Source organism: Argentina silus (genome assembly GCF_951799395.1).
Source record: "Argentina silus genome assembly, chromosome: 3".
Taxonomy (NCBI): domain Eukaryota; kingdom Metazoa; phylum Chordata; class Actinopteri; order Argentiniformes; family Argentinidae; genus Argentina; species Argentina silus.
The window spans coordinates 10,262,272-10,275,319 of record NC_139657.1 but is presented as its reverse complement, the minus strand read 5'-3'; the positions used below and the strand labels follow the sequence as shown (position 1 = coordinate 10,275,319).

The 13,048-nt window shown below is 42.3% G+C and overlaps 1 protein-coding gene across 1 annotated transcript; it reads right to left on the bottom strand.

Annotated features, from left to right (window-relative positions):
• Positions 1-357: 357 nt before the first annotated feature.
• On the bottom strand, positions 358-12,796 carry rgma (repulsive guidance molecule BMP co-receptor a). Its single transcript, XM_083666099.1, has 4 exons — positions 12,439-12,796; positions 9,637-9,752; positions 6,288-6,805; positions 358-3,970 (listed from the first exon to the last, which is right to left on the bottom strand). Exons 1-4 carry the CDS (start codon positions 12,450-12,452, stop codon positions 3,269-3,271), a joined length of 1,350 nt encoding a protein of 449 aa, XP_083522225.1. The 5' UTR covers positions 12,453-12,796; the 3' UTR covers positions 358-3,268.
• Between the last annotated feature and the right edge of the window lie 252 nt (positions 12,797-13,048).

Below are 13,048 nucleotides of genomic sequence, written 5' to 3'. Positions count from 1 at the left end.
GCTCACATCACTAGGGTGGGCATGATGACACAGCCTTTAGGAGTCATAACAACCAGAATAAGGTCATATGAAACTCTCTCTTCGCATACCACTTTTCAAATAAATCCACTGACATTGTCAAAGTTCAGCAAGCCACGTTTAAATCCATCCACTATGAGGTCAATCTCCTGACTCTTCTCTTGTTTCACGTCATTACATATTGGTTACACTAGGTGGCAGTCTAGCTAAATGTATCGGAAGCTGAACCAGACTTCTTACAAAAGGAGTCCTGATTTATTTTATTTTATGCTCTTGATCTGACAGTGTTACATTGTCACAATGAGTAAGAGGTTACCACAAAAGAAAACATCCCCAGAATTAACAAGACACATTATCTTTTATTCAATAAATAATTTACAGTATAAACAGGTGGTGTGTGGCACCGCTTTTGTCCTACATACAAACACAGTTTGATCTTTCTGGCATCTCCCATTCAACTAAGTCTTTATTCCATATTTTCTACCAGTACAAGTCTGACAACCTCTACTCACAATCATGTTCAAACCAAGTAAGAGCTAAGTGAAAAGAAAACATAAAGTGCTTCAAAATCCAAAACATGAACACCAAAAAAACAACAATACTTTCCTGTATTCCCTTTTTAGATATGACTGGATGTAATCCAGGTTACTGTAACTAGCATACTATGCTTCAGAGCAAGCAGAATGCTCTGAACCTAATGTCATTAATAGATGAGGACTAGGCAATGATCCTTATGCTTTGGAATATGCAGTTTTGTGGTGTTCACGTTTTTACAAAAATCTTTTTAAATAAAAAGATCACATTCACCAAACCCTTTCTCATATACAAAACTGTAGTGATAAATTCAACACAACAGATAAAGTACAATATTTTACCAACTCAACAACAGCTCACAAACATATATACAATCTCACATTACACATGTAGAACCATATATCAAACTCACAATACAAATTACATCTATAAACACAAGATTCAATGTTACAATCATTTTAGTTTATTTGATAATCTTTTTTTGCCAGACTACAAACAAACTGCACCAGTACATGCTCCAATAGCAGTAGTTAGGCCTGCCAAATACTTCAGTGTAGGGATATATTACCTTAAATCTTTGCCCCAGAAGTAATATTTATGGTACTGAGCAGAATCCTTATTAAGCTGAAGAAATAGATGAGTGCTAAGGGACTACTAAGATAAAAACCTAAATACTCTAGCAAGATGAAATAGTTGAAATAGAAACCCTGCTAAGTAAAAGGGTTCTGCAAATTGGCTGGCGATGTTATATCCTTCCAGGTTTCTGCCATTTGTGTTCCATAAAGCAGGTGTTAGAAGTACTAGTACTTTGTTAACCTAGTCTCAAAGCCTCCTCGCAGGCCAAGATTCAGGCTTCCTAGTTAATGAAATGATTTTTATGAGCACAAACAATGTGATGGTGAAACTACTACATGGACAAAGGGGTGCTGTAGGTGTGAGCATGTCGCTGTGGTAACGCCAAAGGGGAAAATACCTAAACAGAAAGTGGCAGCTTCTTCGCCATTTCATTTCATCATGCTCTGAAGAAGTCCACAAGTTAGCACCTTCCAGCATAATACACAATCAGAAGTCCAAATACTTAAAGTGAATCACAAAAGTCCACAGAGAGAGAAAGAGAAAGTGAGAGAGAGAGAGAGAGAGAGAGAGAGAAAATTCTGCTGTTGGGAAATTGTTGGCACCAGGGCTTGTTCTTTGGCAAAAGGTTTAAGCCGTAAATTCACAGGTCTACAGACAGATGCAAGCCATACGTTCCGTACAGCACAGCCATGTCAACACCCCTTTTGTAAGCATGACCAACAGAGTAGTCAGTGTGACTATACCTCTATCTAGCTAAATGAACAGCTAGTATCTCCACCTTCACAGCCTGGATGTAGACAGGAGTAAAAACATTCACCAAGGACCTGTAGAAATCCCTTTCTTAGCCATGATGCAGAGTGAAAGTTGGTTGGTTGATCAGAAAACTAATACATGAGACATACTCTGTAAACGTTATTGTTTTTTTCTGCATTCTGTGTGCCCTTAGCCATGTTTGTTCAGGGCTGTTTTCTTATAAGCATTTACATTCTTAAAAACATACTTTGCAGAAATACATTTATCATAATAAGCACTTTTTATGATTTGCCACTATTTGGAGTGTAGTGGGACTCTTTTTTGACACTATGATTGACAGATGAAAGGAGTAAAATATTAGTTTTAGTTTTTTTTTACTATCTGCCAGTTCACTTAAGAGTAACCACTTGGCAGGCAGAGGGCATTCCAATTGACCCTAGACCACCATGTCGGTTCTGTATTGGAACCTTGGGTGCAATATAAAGACATTAGGAAATATTTCTCCTAAGGAAAGTTTCTTGCACTTCTGAAGAACACACACACACACACACACACACACACACACACACACACACACACACACACACACACACACAACTAAGCACATTCTGGCACACACAATTAAACACGGAGGTGGACACATGCAAGCACACACATACGCACACACACACACACACGCACACACACGCACGTCTTACAAAAGTCCTGACAATATGACCTATTAATCTCCACAGCAGACAACTAGACTCGCTGCTCTGACATCCTTTTGGCCGAGTGCTTCCTCCAAAAAGGCTTTCCCAAAGCTGGAAGCTCATCAAACAGGGAGCTCCTTCTACCCAGAGGTTAACAAAAGCCTCTGTCATGTCCACTAACCCAGCCCCATGAGCCACAGAGAGCTACACTGGCTTGGCACCAATGAGAGGAGATCAGCAAACTCTTCTTTCTACAAGAGATCATCTCGTCCTGCTTCCCATAGGCATGTAGCCCCAGTGGGAATGCGGGATTTAATCCCAGCTGGATATCCAAGGCCCTGGGCTGCTGGGCTCTCTCACCACTGCTCTCTTCATCAAAGGGACCAGTCCTTAAACCAGCTGAATACACGCAATGATAGGTGGGAGCACGGAGAGCTCACCTCTCCACTAGATGGAAGTCAACACATGAAGACAACACAAAAATGAGACCATGGCTGGGATGAGTTTGATTGCACATGGGGTACTCTGTCCCTTCAGAGGCATAGACCAGGCATAGCCCTGCTGGCTAGCCTGGTCACCAGCTCCCCGAGGACAGAACCCGAGCAGTGGAGTGAGCAGACTGACGTATGACAGGGTGAGAGCACTGTTTCACACCCGCTGACAGCCATCATTATGAGTATGACGTTGGCAGAGGACTATAGATGAACAAAGCAACACTCAATCCACAACAAGACAGCGAGACAGTTGATGAGGGCTAACAAGAACAAATCGGGTCCCCTTGGCGCCGAGTTGCCAAATGAATCCCTTTCAAAAATGTGATATTTGTCCTTGTTCGAATGGAGCATTTTCACGTCCTCAAAGGCGTAGAAGGCAGCCATGGTAAAATTGATGTCCCCAGAGGATAGCAGGTCAAACACACAGGAATGGAAGTAAAGGTCCTCTACCGGGAGGCGCTCTTTGCACTTGGCCATGGCGGACTGGTAGGTAAAGCCATGGGCTGTGGTGCCCGTCCTGCCCCTGACTGGGGTGTGGCCCTCAGCTGCACGGGCCCTGAAGGTCCTGAAGTCGATGCGCTGGTTGGCGGGGCAGCCGTGCAGGCAAAGATACAGGTCCTGGTTGTCACGATCTTCCACAGAGTTCACAACTTCCTCTGGCATCCGGACGGCAAAGGTCAGGTAGCGGCCCACCTGCCGGACCACTATGGTCGTGCCGATGTAGCGTGCCTGGATCTCTACATGCTGCCCTGCCACCTTCTCCACAACGCGCAACGTGTTGGCTCCATGGCGATCCCCGCCGTTCTTTGAGCCGTCAGCAAACGCCGCAGGCAGCTCGTCTGTCTCTGCGTGATACATCTTCTGGTCCACACACTCCTGGAAATTCTTGAAGATGATTGTCAGCTTTACAAGGAGAGAGAGAGAGAGATGATGAAGATTAGCAGTCAGCAACAGGACATATCTCAGGTACGTTAATACAATTTCAATATGTTGGTTATAGCCTGAAAATAGAACGTATGCATGAAAGTGCATAAACATCAAATGAATGAAGTCACTGAACATGAACCAGGAATGAATGAAGCAGGACCTTAAATATCAGCAGTATGGAACCTCTATTGTCATTTTCATGTATGGACCAAAGTTGGTGGTAGTGCTACACAAATGACTGAGGGTAGTCTTTGTGCTTTGGCATTAAGAACACCACTAGTTTGTGTAATGTAGTCCCATCTACCCCACCAACCCACTAAAGTGTCACATTTCAGCTATGCTCAACATGGGGGAGGCCAAAGTAAACGCCCTCAGAAAACACGGGTCTAGGCCATGTTAAATCAGGCCTCAGTTTGCAGACACAAAGACGATCCATTCATAGTGCTGAAAAACCTGCCTGTGAACCCCAGAACTGTGCTCCGGGGAGTGGCATTGGGCCAGGAGGGGAGAGCGTGCTCTGTGGCTAATTAACTAAGGCTGGTCACTTCTCCGCTTGCATGGTTTCATTAGGACGCCAGTGAGCCGTTGTCACAGTGGTGACCCCGGGACAGCCGAGGGGCTGTGATCTCAGAGCAGAGTGGACAGAGGGTAGGGGGAGGAGGAAATGGAGCACCAAAAATGCCCTGTTATTACTCAGTCAAATCATCTGCCTGCCATCCCAACCCACTCCCCAATATCCAACAGTCTTTTGTTTGACTCAACACCGTTCCCGTCCCTTAGAAGACACCATTCCCGTTCCGTCCCCCATTGTTCAGAAGACAACTTTTGAAGTCCATTTCCGTGACATTTTTGGAGTTCATTGTTGAGGCTTTAAATTCTCCAGTGAATGTAAAAACGATGTATAAAGAAACAAACAGTCTCATCATTCTATCACCAGGCAGTTCTATGTACTGCAGTAGGAGCCCATATAAAGTGGAGCTCCAGCAATGGCTATCACGAACCAGGGCCGTCTTGTTTGTACAGGTGGCATAGGCTGCTGCCTTGTTTTCCCTTTGTCCAGACTGAATAACTTAAAAAGCTGTCTCATTTGCTTCCAAGTAGAGCTGTGTAAAAAAACATGACCTTTAAAAAACCCTGAATGCTAAATAGTACATCATTAGTAGATCTTGATGATGGAAAATTAGTCTCTCTCTTTTTGTGATTTAGGACAAAGTCCTCTTGTAATTCTGTGTATACCCTGCAGCCATGATACTCTGCAAGGAGGTCTATGGCCACATAGCCACGACTGCCAAAACTTAACCAAATGTGGACAGAATATAAGTGAATTTGCAGACTACAAATGCTCCTGCTTCTTTGTTTCACCTTAAGTTCTACTGAAAGCCATTTCAGGGGCGGCCCTCCAGGCTGTCCAATGTACCGTGAAACAAAACAATGATAATTTATGAGGTATGAGGGCCAACTAATGTGGAGAAAATATCTGCAGTTTCCTGCATGGCTTGAGCACTTAGTTAAAACAACAGTTTCTACCTCAGATACACACAATGGTATGGAATGGACGGCTACACATAAAGTGGGCCTAACATTAGTCTTGGCTGTCCTCAAAATAAAAAGAAATAAAAAAGAAACGAGAGGACTGGAGCCGCCTGGTAATGTTTGATGTTCTACTGCTGTTATAAATACTGGCATATCATTTGTAAAGCTTATCAAGATCTCAACAATTGTTCTGTGTATTGCCTCTTCAACTGCTATGGCACCGGTCCAAACATTAACCAGAGTCGTCTCTTACTAGTCTCTCCACAAGAATCAGTAACAGGCAGTCTAACATATATGAAAGGCTAACATGATAGAAATGTCTTAATGTAAGAGCACGTTCATTACCGGTTTAACTTTCAGTTCAGTTCACTTATAATCTAAACAACCAGCCAATATATTTTCCCATTCTCTGAGGGAAGTTCTTTAAAATAAAAATGGTTAAATGAAAAAGCGAATAGAAACTTTGGTCAGAGGGAACATACAAACGTTCCCCTTCATTCTATTTGGCACAATAGCACCTTTATGAACCCATATCGCTTCAAGAGAGAAGGTTTGGATTTAAACAAATCATCCACAATCTAAAGCATTGCCACTGACTTCATGAAATGACCCTATGAAATCTTCCATAGTCTAACATAACAGCTCGACCCTCGATTTACGAGTAGTTATGATCAAATAACATACTTTCGTAAATATCTCAAAGTCAGTGCAATAAACGGATGAACATTGCAGTAGAGAGATGTATAGAGGCCCTTCTCACCTTGGTGGTGGCTGTAGCAGAGGAGCCAGGCACGACAGGGGTGTTGGTCACCTGGACAGACAGGTATTTGTTGTGTATGAGAGGCCAGGCTCCCTCCACCTTGCAGGTCTGAAAGTCATCGCTGAAGGTACGGAGGTGCGGGTCTCCAAAGAAGCCACAGTGAGTGTAGTTGGGTGGAGACGCGTGACGGGGAAGGCTGCGCTCATAGTGGCACACCTCCGGCCCATCAGAGCGCTCCTGGCTGTCGGGCTGGAGCTGCGGCGGCGGGGGTGGAGGTGGCGTGCGGTCTCGGGGTGAGGTTGTCGGCCCCTCCTTGGAGCAGTTGTGTTGGCTCATGAGGTCCTCTATGCCATGTTGGGCTGAGTGGTAGGCCAGGTCGCCCCTGCAGGTGCGCGCAGTCCTGCGTACACAATTGTTGTACGCTCGCAGCGCTGTACAGAACTCCTCCTCCGGGCCAGAGCTTGAGGTGGAGGCCCAAAACTCTGAGTTACACTTGAGGATCTTGCACTGCAGACTCACTGTGGACAAAGAGAACACATTAGAATAATTCAGGCAAAATGGTGTCTAAACTAATCAATTATGTCCTTCTACAGTATAATGGGGTATAAGCATCTACTAAGCAGTATAGACTTGTTTTTGTGAGGTGCCCTAAAATAATAACCTATGCAAGAACAAAATGCCTTGTTTTGAGATTCCTACATAATACATGAATCCAGAAATGTTAAGTCTTGCAGCATTGTTTACGTTTTCTGTGTTTCTTTTAGTGCCTTGAGACAAATTGAGCATTTATTTCCATTTAATAACTCTGAGTTCAAGAGCAACCAAAACCAAAATTCCACCAAGAATGTGGTTCCAAGAGGTTGCAGTATGCCAATTCCATCATGTGTGTGCACACTTCATTAAAAATCTATTCTGCTCTGAGATTCCATGACACTGGATGAATACAGCCTCAGTTTTAAAGAGCACATGGAACACATAGGGGAGATTTACTGCACGCAAAGGATTCAGTAAACCGGCAAAAGTTCACACAACCAAACATGGCCACAAGTTGTTCTAATGCCACCATGTAGTAACATGGTAATAACCAAATAATTGAGTAATTGTTTTTAACTTCACAGTCAGTGGTGAAGTGTTTGTAGTTTGTTCTACACAAGTGAAATAAGGACATAATTATGGTTGACACCAACAAAAACATAAGAAGAAGCTAATGAGAGGGGTCAACAACATAGATTCAAACCTAATGTTTACCTAATGTTTGTATTTATACCCTCCTGTTTCATAGCTAAATAGCCAGAGAGGACACTTAAAAAGCACACCAGGGGTGTCAGAGACCTCCCCTTTAAATTATTCCTGAAAGAATCCAGCTCTTGTTGAGGGGGGTCAAAGTTCGTATGAGCGAATATAGGAGGGGGTAGTCTTACGGTCCTGAATGAAGACAATGTAATTTGCCATTGAGAAGAGACCAGCAGAGTCATAAATTAGCCCTGTGTAAAGGGATTAGGTTGAGTTTCATCAGCAATGGGTTTGTGGTGGGGGGGAGCTTGCAGCCCTGACGGCTCCCTTAAAAGGAACAGGATCTCCAGAAAGAGACTGGCTTCAGGACCAGAGGGCGGAACAGAAGAGAGGTCTCACCATTCCACAGGTCAAACTGGATATAAGATATCCACCTGTTCAATGCACAAGGCCGTAATCAAAGAGTAACGTAATTTCCAACAGGCATTCCCCAGGACTTAAATTACATGACCTGAAATTAAAGTTGCTCTCTGGTGGGATGGCATGGGGGGTATAGGAAACAATAAATGTGGGCCTAATTCAGAGCAAATACTAGTTGAACCCTTAACCTTAACCCCCTTTCATACAGACTGTGCCTCTATATGTTAATTGGAATTCTTCTTTCATTTGTCTCTTTCTTAACATCATGCCACTGTCACATCTCATTTGCATGATAGGCATGTATTTTGCTGTTCATAATGTAGGTTAATAACTGAAGCAGATGTTAAGGGAAGGAATCAATTTAAATGGACAACATGTAAATCCAAGTAACACCACAACAATCTACATTCAACATTGTATTGCATTTGTGTTATGGCTCTGGTACCTTTTGCAGAGCATCATGCAAGTGAAAAGGTCCACCAAACATTTTATTGACTTCAAGTCAACACTTTGAAGCCACACTTTCAGTTGAATAACAGCCTACTGATGACAACCACCACCACTATTCCTTCCAACCCCCCCCACACTACTCCCGCCTACCAGCAACAAAAGGTATTTACCACCCATCTGATAAATGGCAATAAACTAATCTTAATCTTGAATAAACGCCAACACCTATGCATTATCACTTCTTGTTTGACGGTAAGTGACTTGAAAGAGAAACCGATGAGGGTCGGCAAGTGTGCAAATTGTGTTAGTATAAGTCGATCCTTGAGATATGTCTGCATATATCTACAGGCTATATCAATAAAGGGGTAGAATTCACCAGACGATTGTCAACAATGTTATCTTAACTTGGCTATGGATCTATGCTGGGTCGAATGCATGGTTAGATTGCTGTTCATTGTTCTTCCAACATGTTTAGATGTTAAGACTACATTTACACGATATGCATCTTTCACGGCATTACATGTTTATGGCCGACACAACAAGTGTAGCCTCACGAAAAAAAAAGTCAAGAAGTAGGCCGTAAGTAGGAGAAATTTGGGAGAAGGTGAATTAATCCGCGCGTCGAATACGCACCCCCTCCCCCAAACAAAACACGACCACGGGGCTCAGAGCCCAAGATGAGCCGAGCTGAGTAGTATAGTGGTTCAATGTAGGAGAAGAAAACCAACATTTTTCACTCAGATTTTAGGATACATTCAACAGTAATGACGAGGTAAAAGAATAGCCCCTGCAAAGCAGCAGGAGCACGATAATATACCAAAACCTAAGTGTGTTTCCACTGAAACACCATTCCACAGGTCTATGATCTGATGATATTTAATTCTCGAATGTTTTACATGCTCAAGTGTTGTTCTTTAACTTCATGTTTCTGTCTTACAAATAGACTACAATAAATTCACATTGGGCTATCGATATATAATAATAAACCATGAGCGATTTATGTAAAACCTGCAAAAGCCTGCAGTCAAAACCAACAAAATAGATAAGAACTTCTTGAAGCGTAAGCTCTACCTGCTGTAGTATTTAGTAACAATGTGTCAAGTAAATGTAGTTCGAAACAATCTTGCTGCATTGCCATCATTGTGGGACTAACAGTCAGACAGTGCAAGACCTGAATACATAAGTGTCGAGTAAACACAAGGGTGTGAATAATAACTAGGATATGAATTTCGAATGAAAATCTTACCAGAGGGAAAGAGGGAAAGAAACACAACAAGGAGCTTGCCGACTTCAAGCGCCGAAGGTCCTGCTCCTTTCCCCATAACCATCCATTCAGCTCGGGGTCGCACTTCTCTCCTCTCCCTGGTCAAATCAAGGCGTAGGAGGGAAAAATTAGCAGATTATCTGGAATCATCACTCTTGTTCAACAACGCGAAATAAAGATGTACGTAAGGTCTGGAGCACGGAATATCGTCATGTCCTAAAAAAGGAGGCTTGTTTCGAAGTCGCGATGTTACTTCGGCTTTCCTACTAGCACTTGAATTCCTCAGCAAACAGTAAAAAGTGGCAATCTATCTTCCATTTAGGGAGTGTCGAGAAGGTGCAGTGTATACTACTGACTGGACCAATGGGGAGTCGTCGTCCCAGCCTTCGGCCCCTTCTCAGTTTCAAATTACACCTCAATGTGCAGACTTGTTCATCGCAGGAGAAGTCACGTTGAGCGACAGTATAATAACTTAAAACTGTTTTGCTGCAACAGTATGGCGCGACTAAACATTACTGCGCAAAAGATATCCTTCAATGTATCGAGAAAAAGAGTAAGCCTATGATATGTAGGCGTGTAGTGGTGTATCACATTTTTCTTGTGTCAGCACACTGTCTCACTCGAGTTCATATCTGCTTATTAGGAAATAGGCTGCATATCTGTATAACAGCTATACCCATGACCCATTGGCTGATATCTGATATGTCAATGGTACCACAGAATAATATAGTGACGACTATTCTATAGGCTTTATCTACCAATATTTCAACTGACTCTCAATGAATGGTAGCCTACTATCTCAGGATTAATATGAGATGATAGCAATCATGTGCATATTTAGTCTCACGAAGGGTAGACTGATTTCTAATCCATTCTCCAGACAGAGGGTTAATAGGCCTACATAGTCATAAGACACTCATATCAACACAGAACGAATGTGTTTTTTTACTGTGTAAAATAAGCCCTGTCCTAGATATATTTCAGTGGTTTAGTGCTCTCTTTAGTGCTGACACCTTAATGACACACTGGTAGATATCAGATTATCCAAATACCAAAACAATTTACTGTGGTTTGAATTGGCAAAAACATTAAGTTGGATACTTATTTCAGTAACATGAGACTTCTTCATAAAATTGTGACAGCTAGAGAATCCACTGAGACAGATTTTATTTAAGGGTTAGTTAAGGCTACATTTCTGACCAGAATATTGTTAAAACCATACAATACCAGGATACTGAATTAAATATATTGTGTGTTTAATTTGATAAACAGACCATGCTGTTTATACAGACTAGGCTACTAATTTCAGTCTAACTAATTACTACAAATCTTCAGAACCAACCACCTGTTGAATCACTTACAACACCAATTATGTTCTAGACACTGCCCTGATACACTGAAGCAAGTTGGGTTAACAAGGTGTATTTTTGTGGCATTCAAAATCATCTTCCTTAATCTAGCTATGCTTGTTGTATGTGAAAATGTTGATTTCAGACCTGGGTCAAATACTCAAATACTTTCAAATAGCCTACCTTAGCTGCACTTGATTTAGTTTGCACCAATGGAATAGTCCCAAAATGGCAAACTCAAATAAGCTTAATTTTAGAGTATGTGACCCAGGTTCTGATAGATCACACCGTTTGTTCGGCAATTAAGGTGACTGTCTGATTTATACCATGTAGGCTACATAAGGTTTTGAATTTGATGCATCACTGCACCTCAATGAGACCAGATGCGGGGTTATAACAAACCACGCCTTGACACATGTAGGCATTTTCATCGTCGCCCACTTGACATGTAGATATACTTTATATGTATAGCCTACATGTGCGTTCCCACTGCCAACCGTTTTCATATTTTGGGGAGATAGCCCATCAGACCATTTTACACCGGTCATCGGAGTTTTTCCGCTTTTCCAACAGATGGCGCTTCTATCAACTCTGTTTGAAACCTCGCATCATGACAAACGCACATGGCATTAGAATGGTTACAGGGACAAGTTGATCGTTAGATATGCACGTTGTGCACAGACCTATTAATTGCCTCTGTTGAAATTGCAATATTACAACAGTCGGCCATCAATATTGGGTCCTCATAATTCCCCATGTCCTTTACCTCACAGTAAATGCTGTAGCCTGTCTTTCAATACATATCATAATTTATGCATTCAGTGACTATACCAATATGTCTTTCTGTTTAAAGTTGCTATTGAGTGTCATTCCTGATTAGGTTCATTTGCGTGATAAGGATTTGGTTTGAGAGAACCGAATGGATGAAAGAGTAGTAGCCTAGAAAATGATATTGTAAGTCATTAAGCTATTGAAGGCATCGAGGCCAGGTGGGCTAACCAACATGTATACATGAAATGACCAAATGTTTATCCAAAGTATTGCTGTGATGCCATGTCAAATCAAATGAATACAAAATTAAATAATACATGCTAATCAAAAGAGGCTGACATATATTTTCAGTCTAGACTTGCTCTGCAAATTTCATATTGTAAGCAATTGGTCGTTGCTGTAAGAAAAATGTACTTGTACCACAACAAAATGCAATTATTATTTATTTTATTTTTTACTAATTGTCCATTGCCCATAACATTAATTAGGGGAGGGCAATCGACACAACATGAATTACCAAAAGGCTTGATAATATAAATAGTCAATGCCACTGACAAAACATGAAAGGCTATAGGTACTTTCAAAAAAGCTACATTTTTATAAATAACGAGATCTAAGCCCTCACTGTAATTGTACACCGTATCATATCAAGAACAGCACCAACCTTCGCGGCTGCATGGAGCTCTCCAACGCGGCTCCAGTTGAGCTGCGGAACCGGAGGAAAGCGCAAGGACAAGGGGAAGACGACGGGCTCCGAAATCTTGCCAAAAGACGTGTAGTGTGCCACAATAATCCGAATGTAAACGCAAACACTGTTGTTTAACTTGGTGGCAAATGCGTCCTTCCATGCATGGTTTCCTTCGATGGTGTCTCAGATGAGGAGTGTGAAATGAAAGTAATTTTCACACGATAACTCGCTGATAGTTGAGATGGTGTACCTGGTCTCATCAACTCACTGAACCCCTGCCACTGTCACTTTCGTTTGCTTTATTCAGTTGGCTATAAGACTGTATTCATTCGAAATAAATGACCATATCTAGAAAAATATGAATACATTGTAACTCCAACTGTTCTCATCCTTGCGCTTGTATTCCTGCACTAATGCTGGTTTTAGTTGACGGTGGGAGGAAGAGCCCTCAGGGCACCGCTGCTGCTCCGCATGGACTGCTGATATCGCTGGCTCGTTTCCTCGCCTCTGTGTTGTGAGATGGCTAGTTAGAAAGTGTGAGAGAGACAATGATCGGCTCTGCATGACGCCGCTGGGACCCCTCTTC

Excerpts from the sequence above, each read along its gene's own strand:
- rgma (XM_083666099.1), bottom strand. Across the intron at positions 6,806-9,636 it reads TCTTTCCCTCTTTCCCTCTG|TGAGTCTGCAGTGCAAGATC; the intron begins GTAAGATTTTCA and ends CTTTGTCCACAG. Across the intron at positions 3,971-6,287 it reads CTGCTACAGCCACCACCAAG|CTGACAATCATCTTCAAGAA; the intron begins GTGAGAAGGGCC and ends CTCCTTGTAAAG.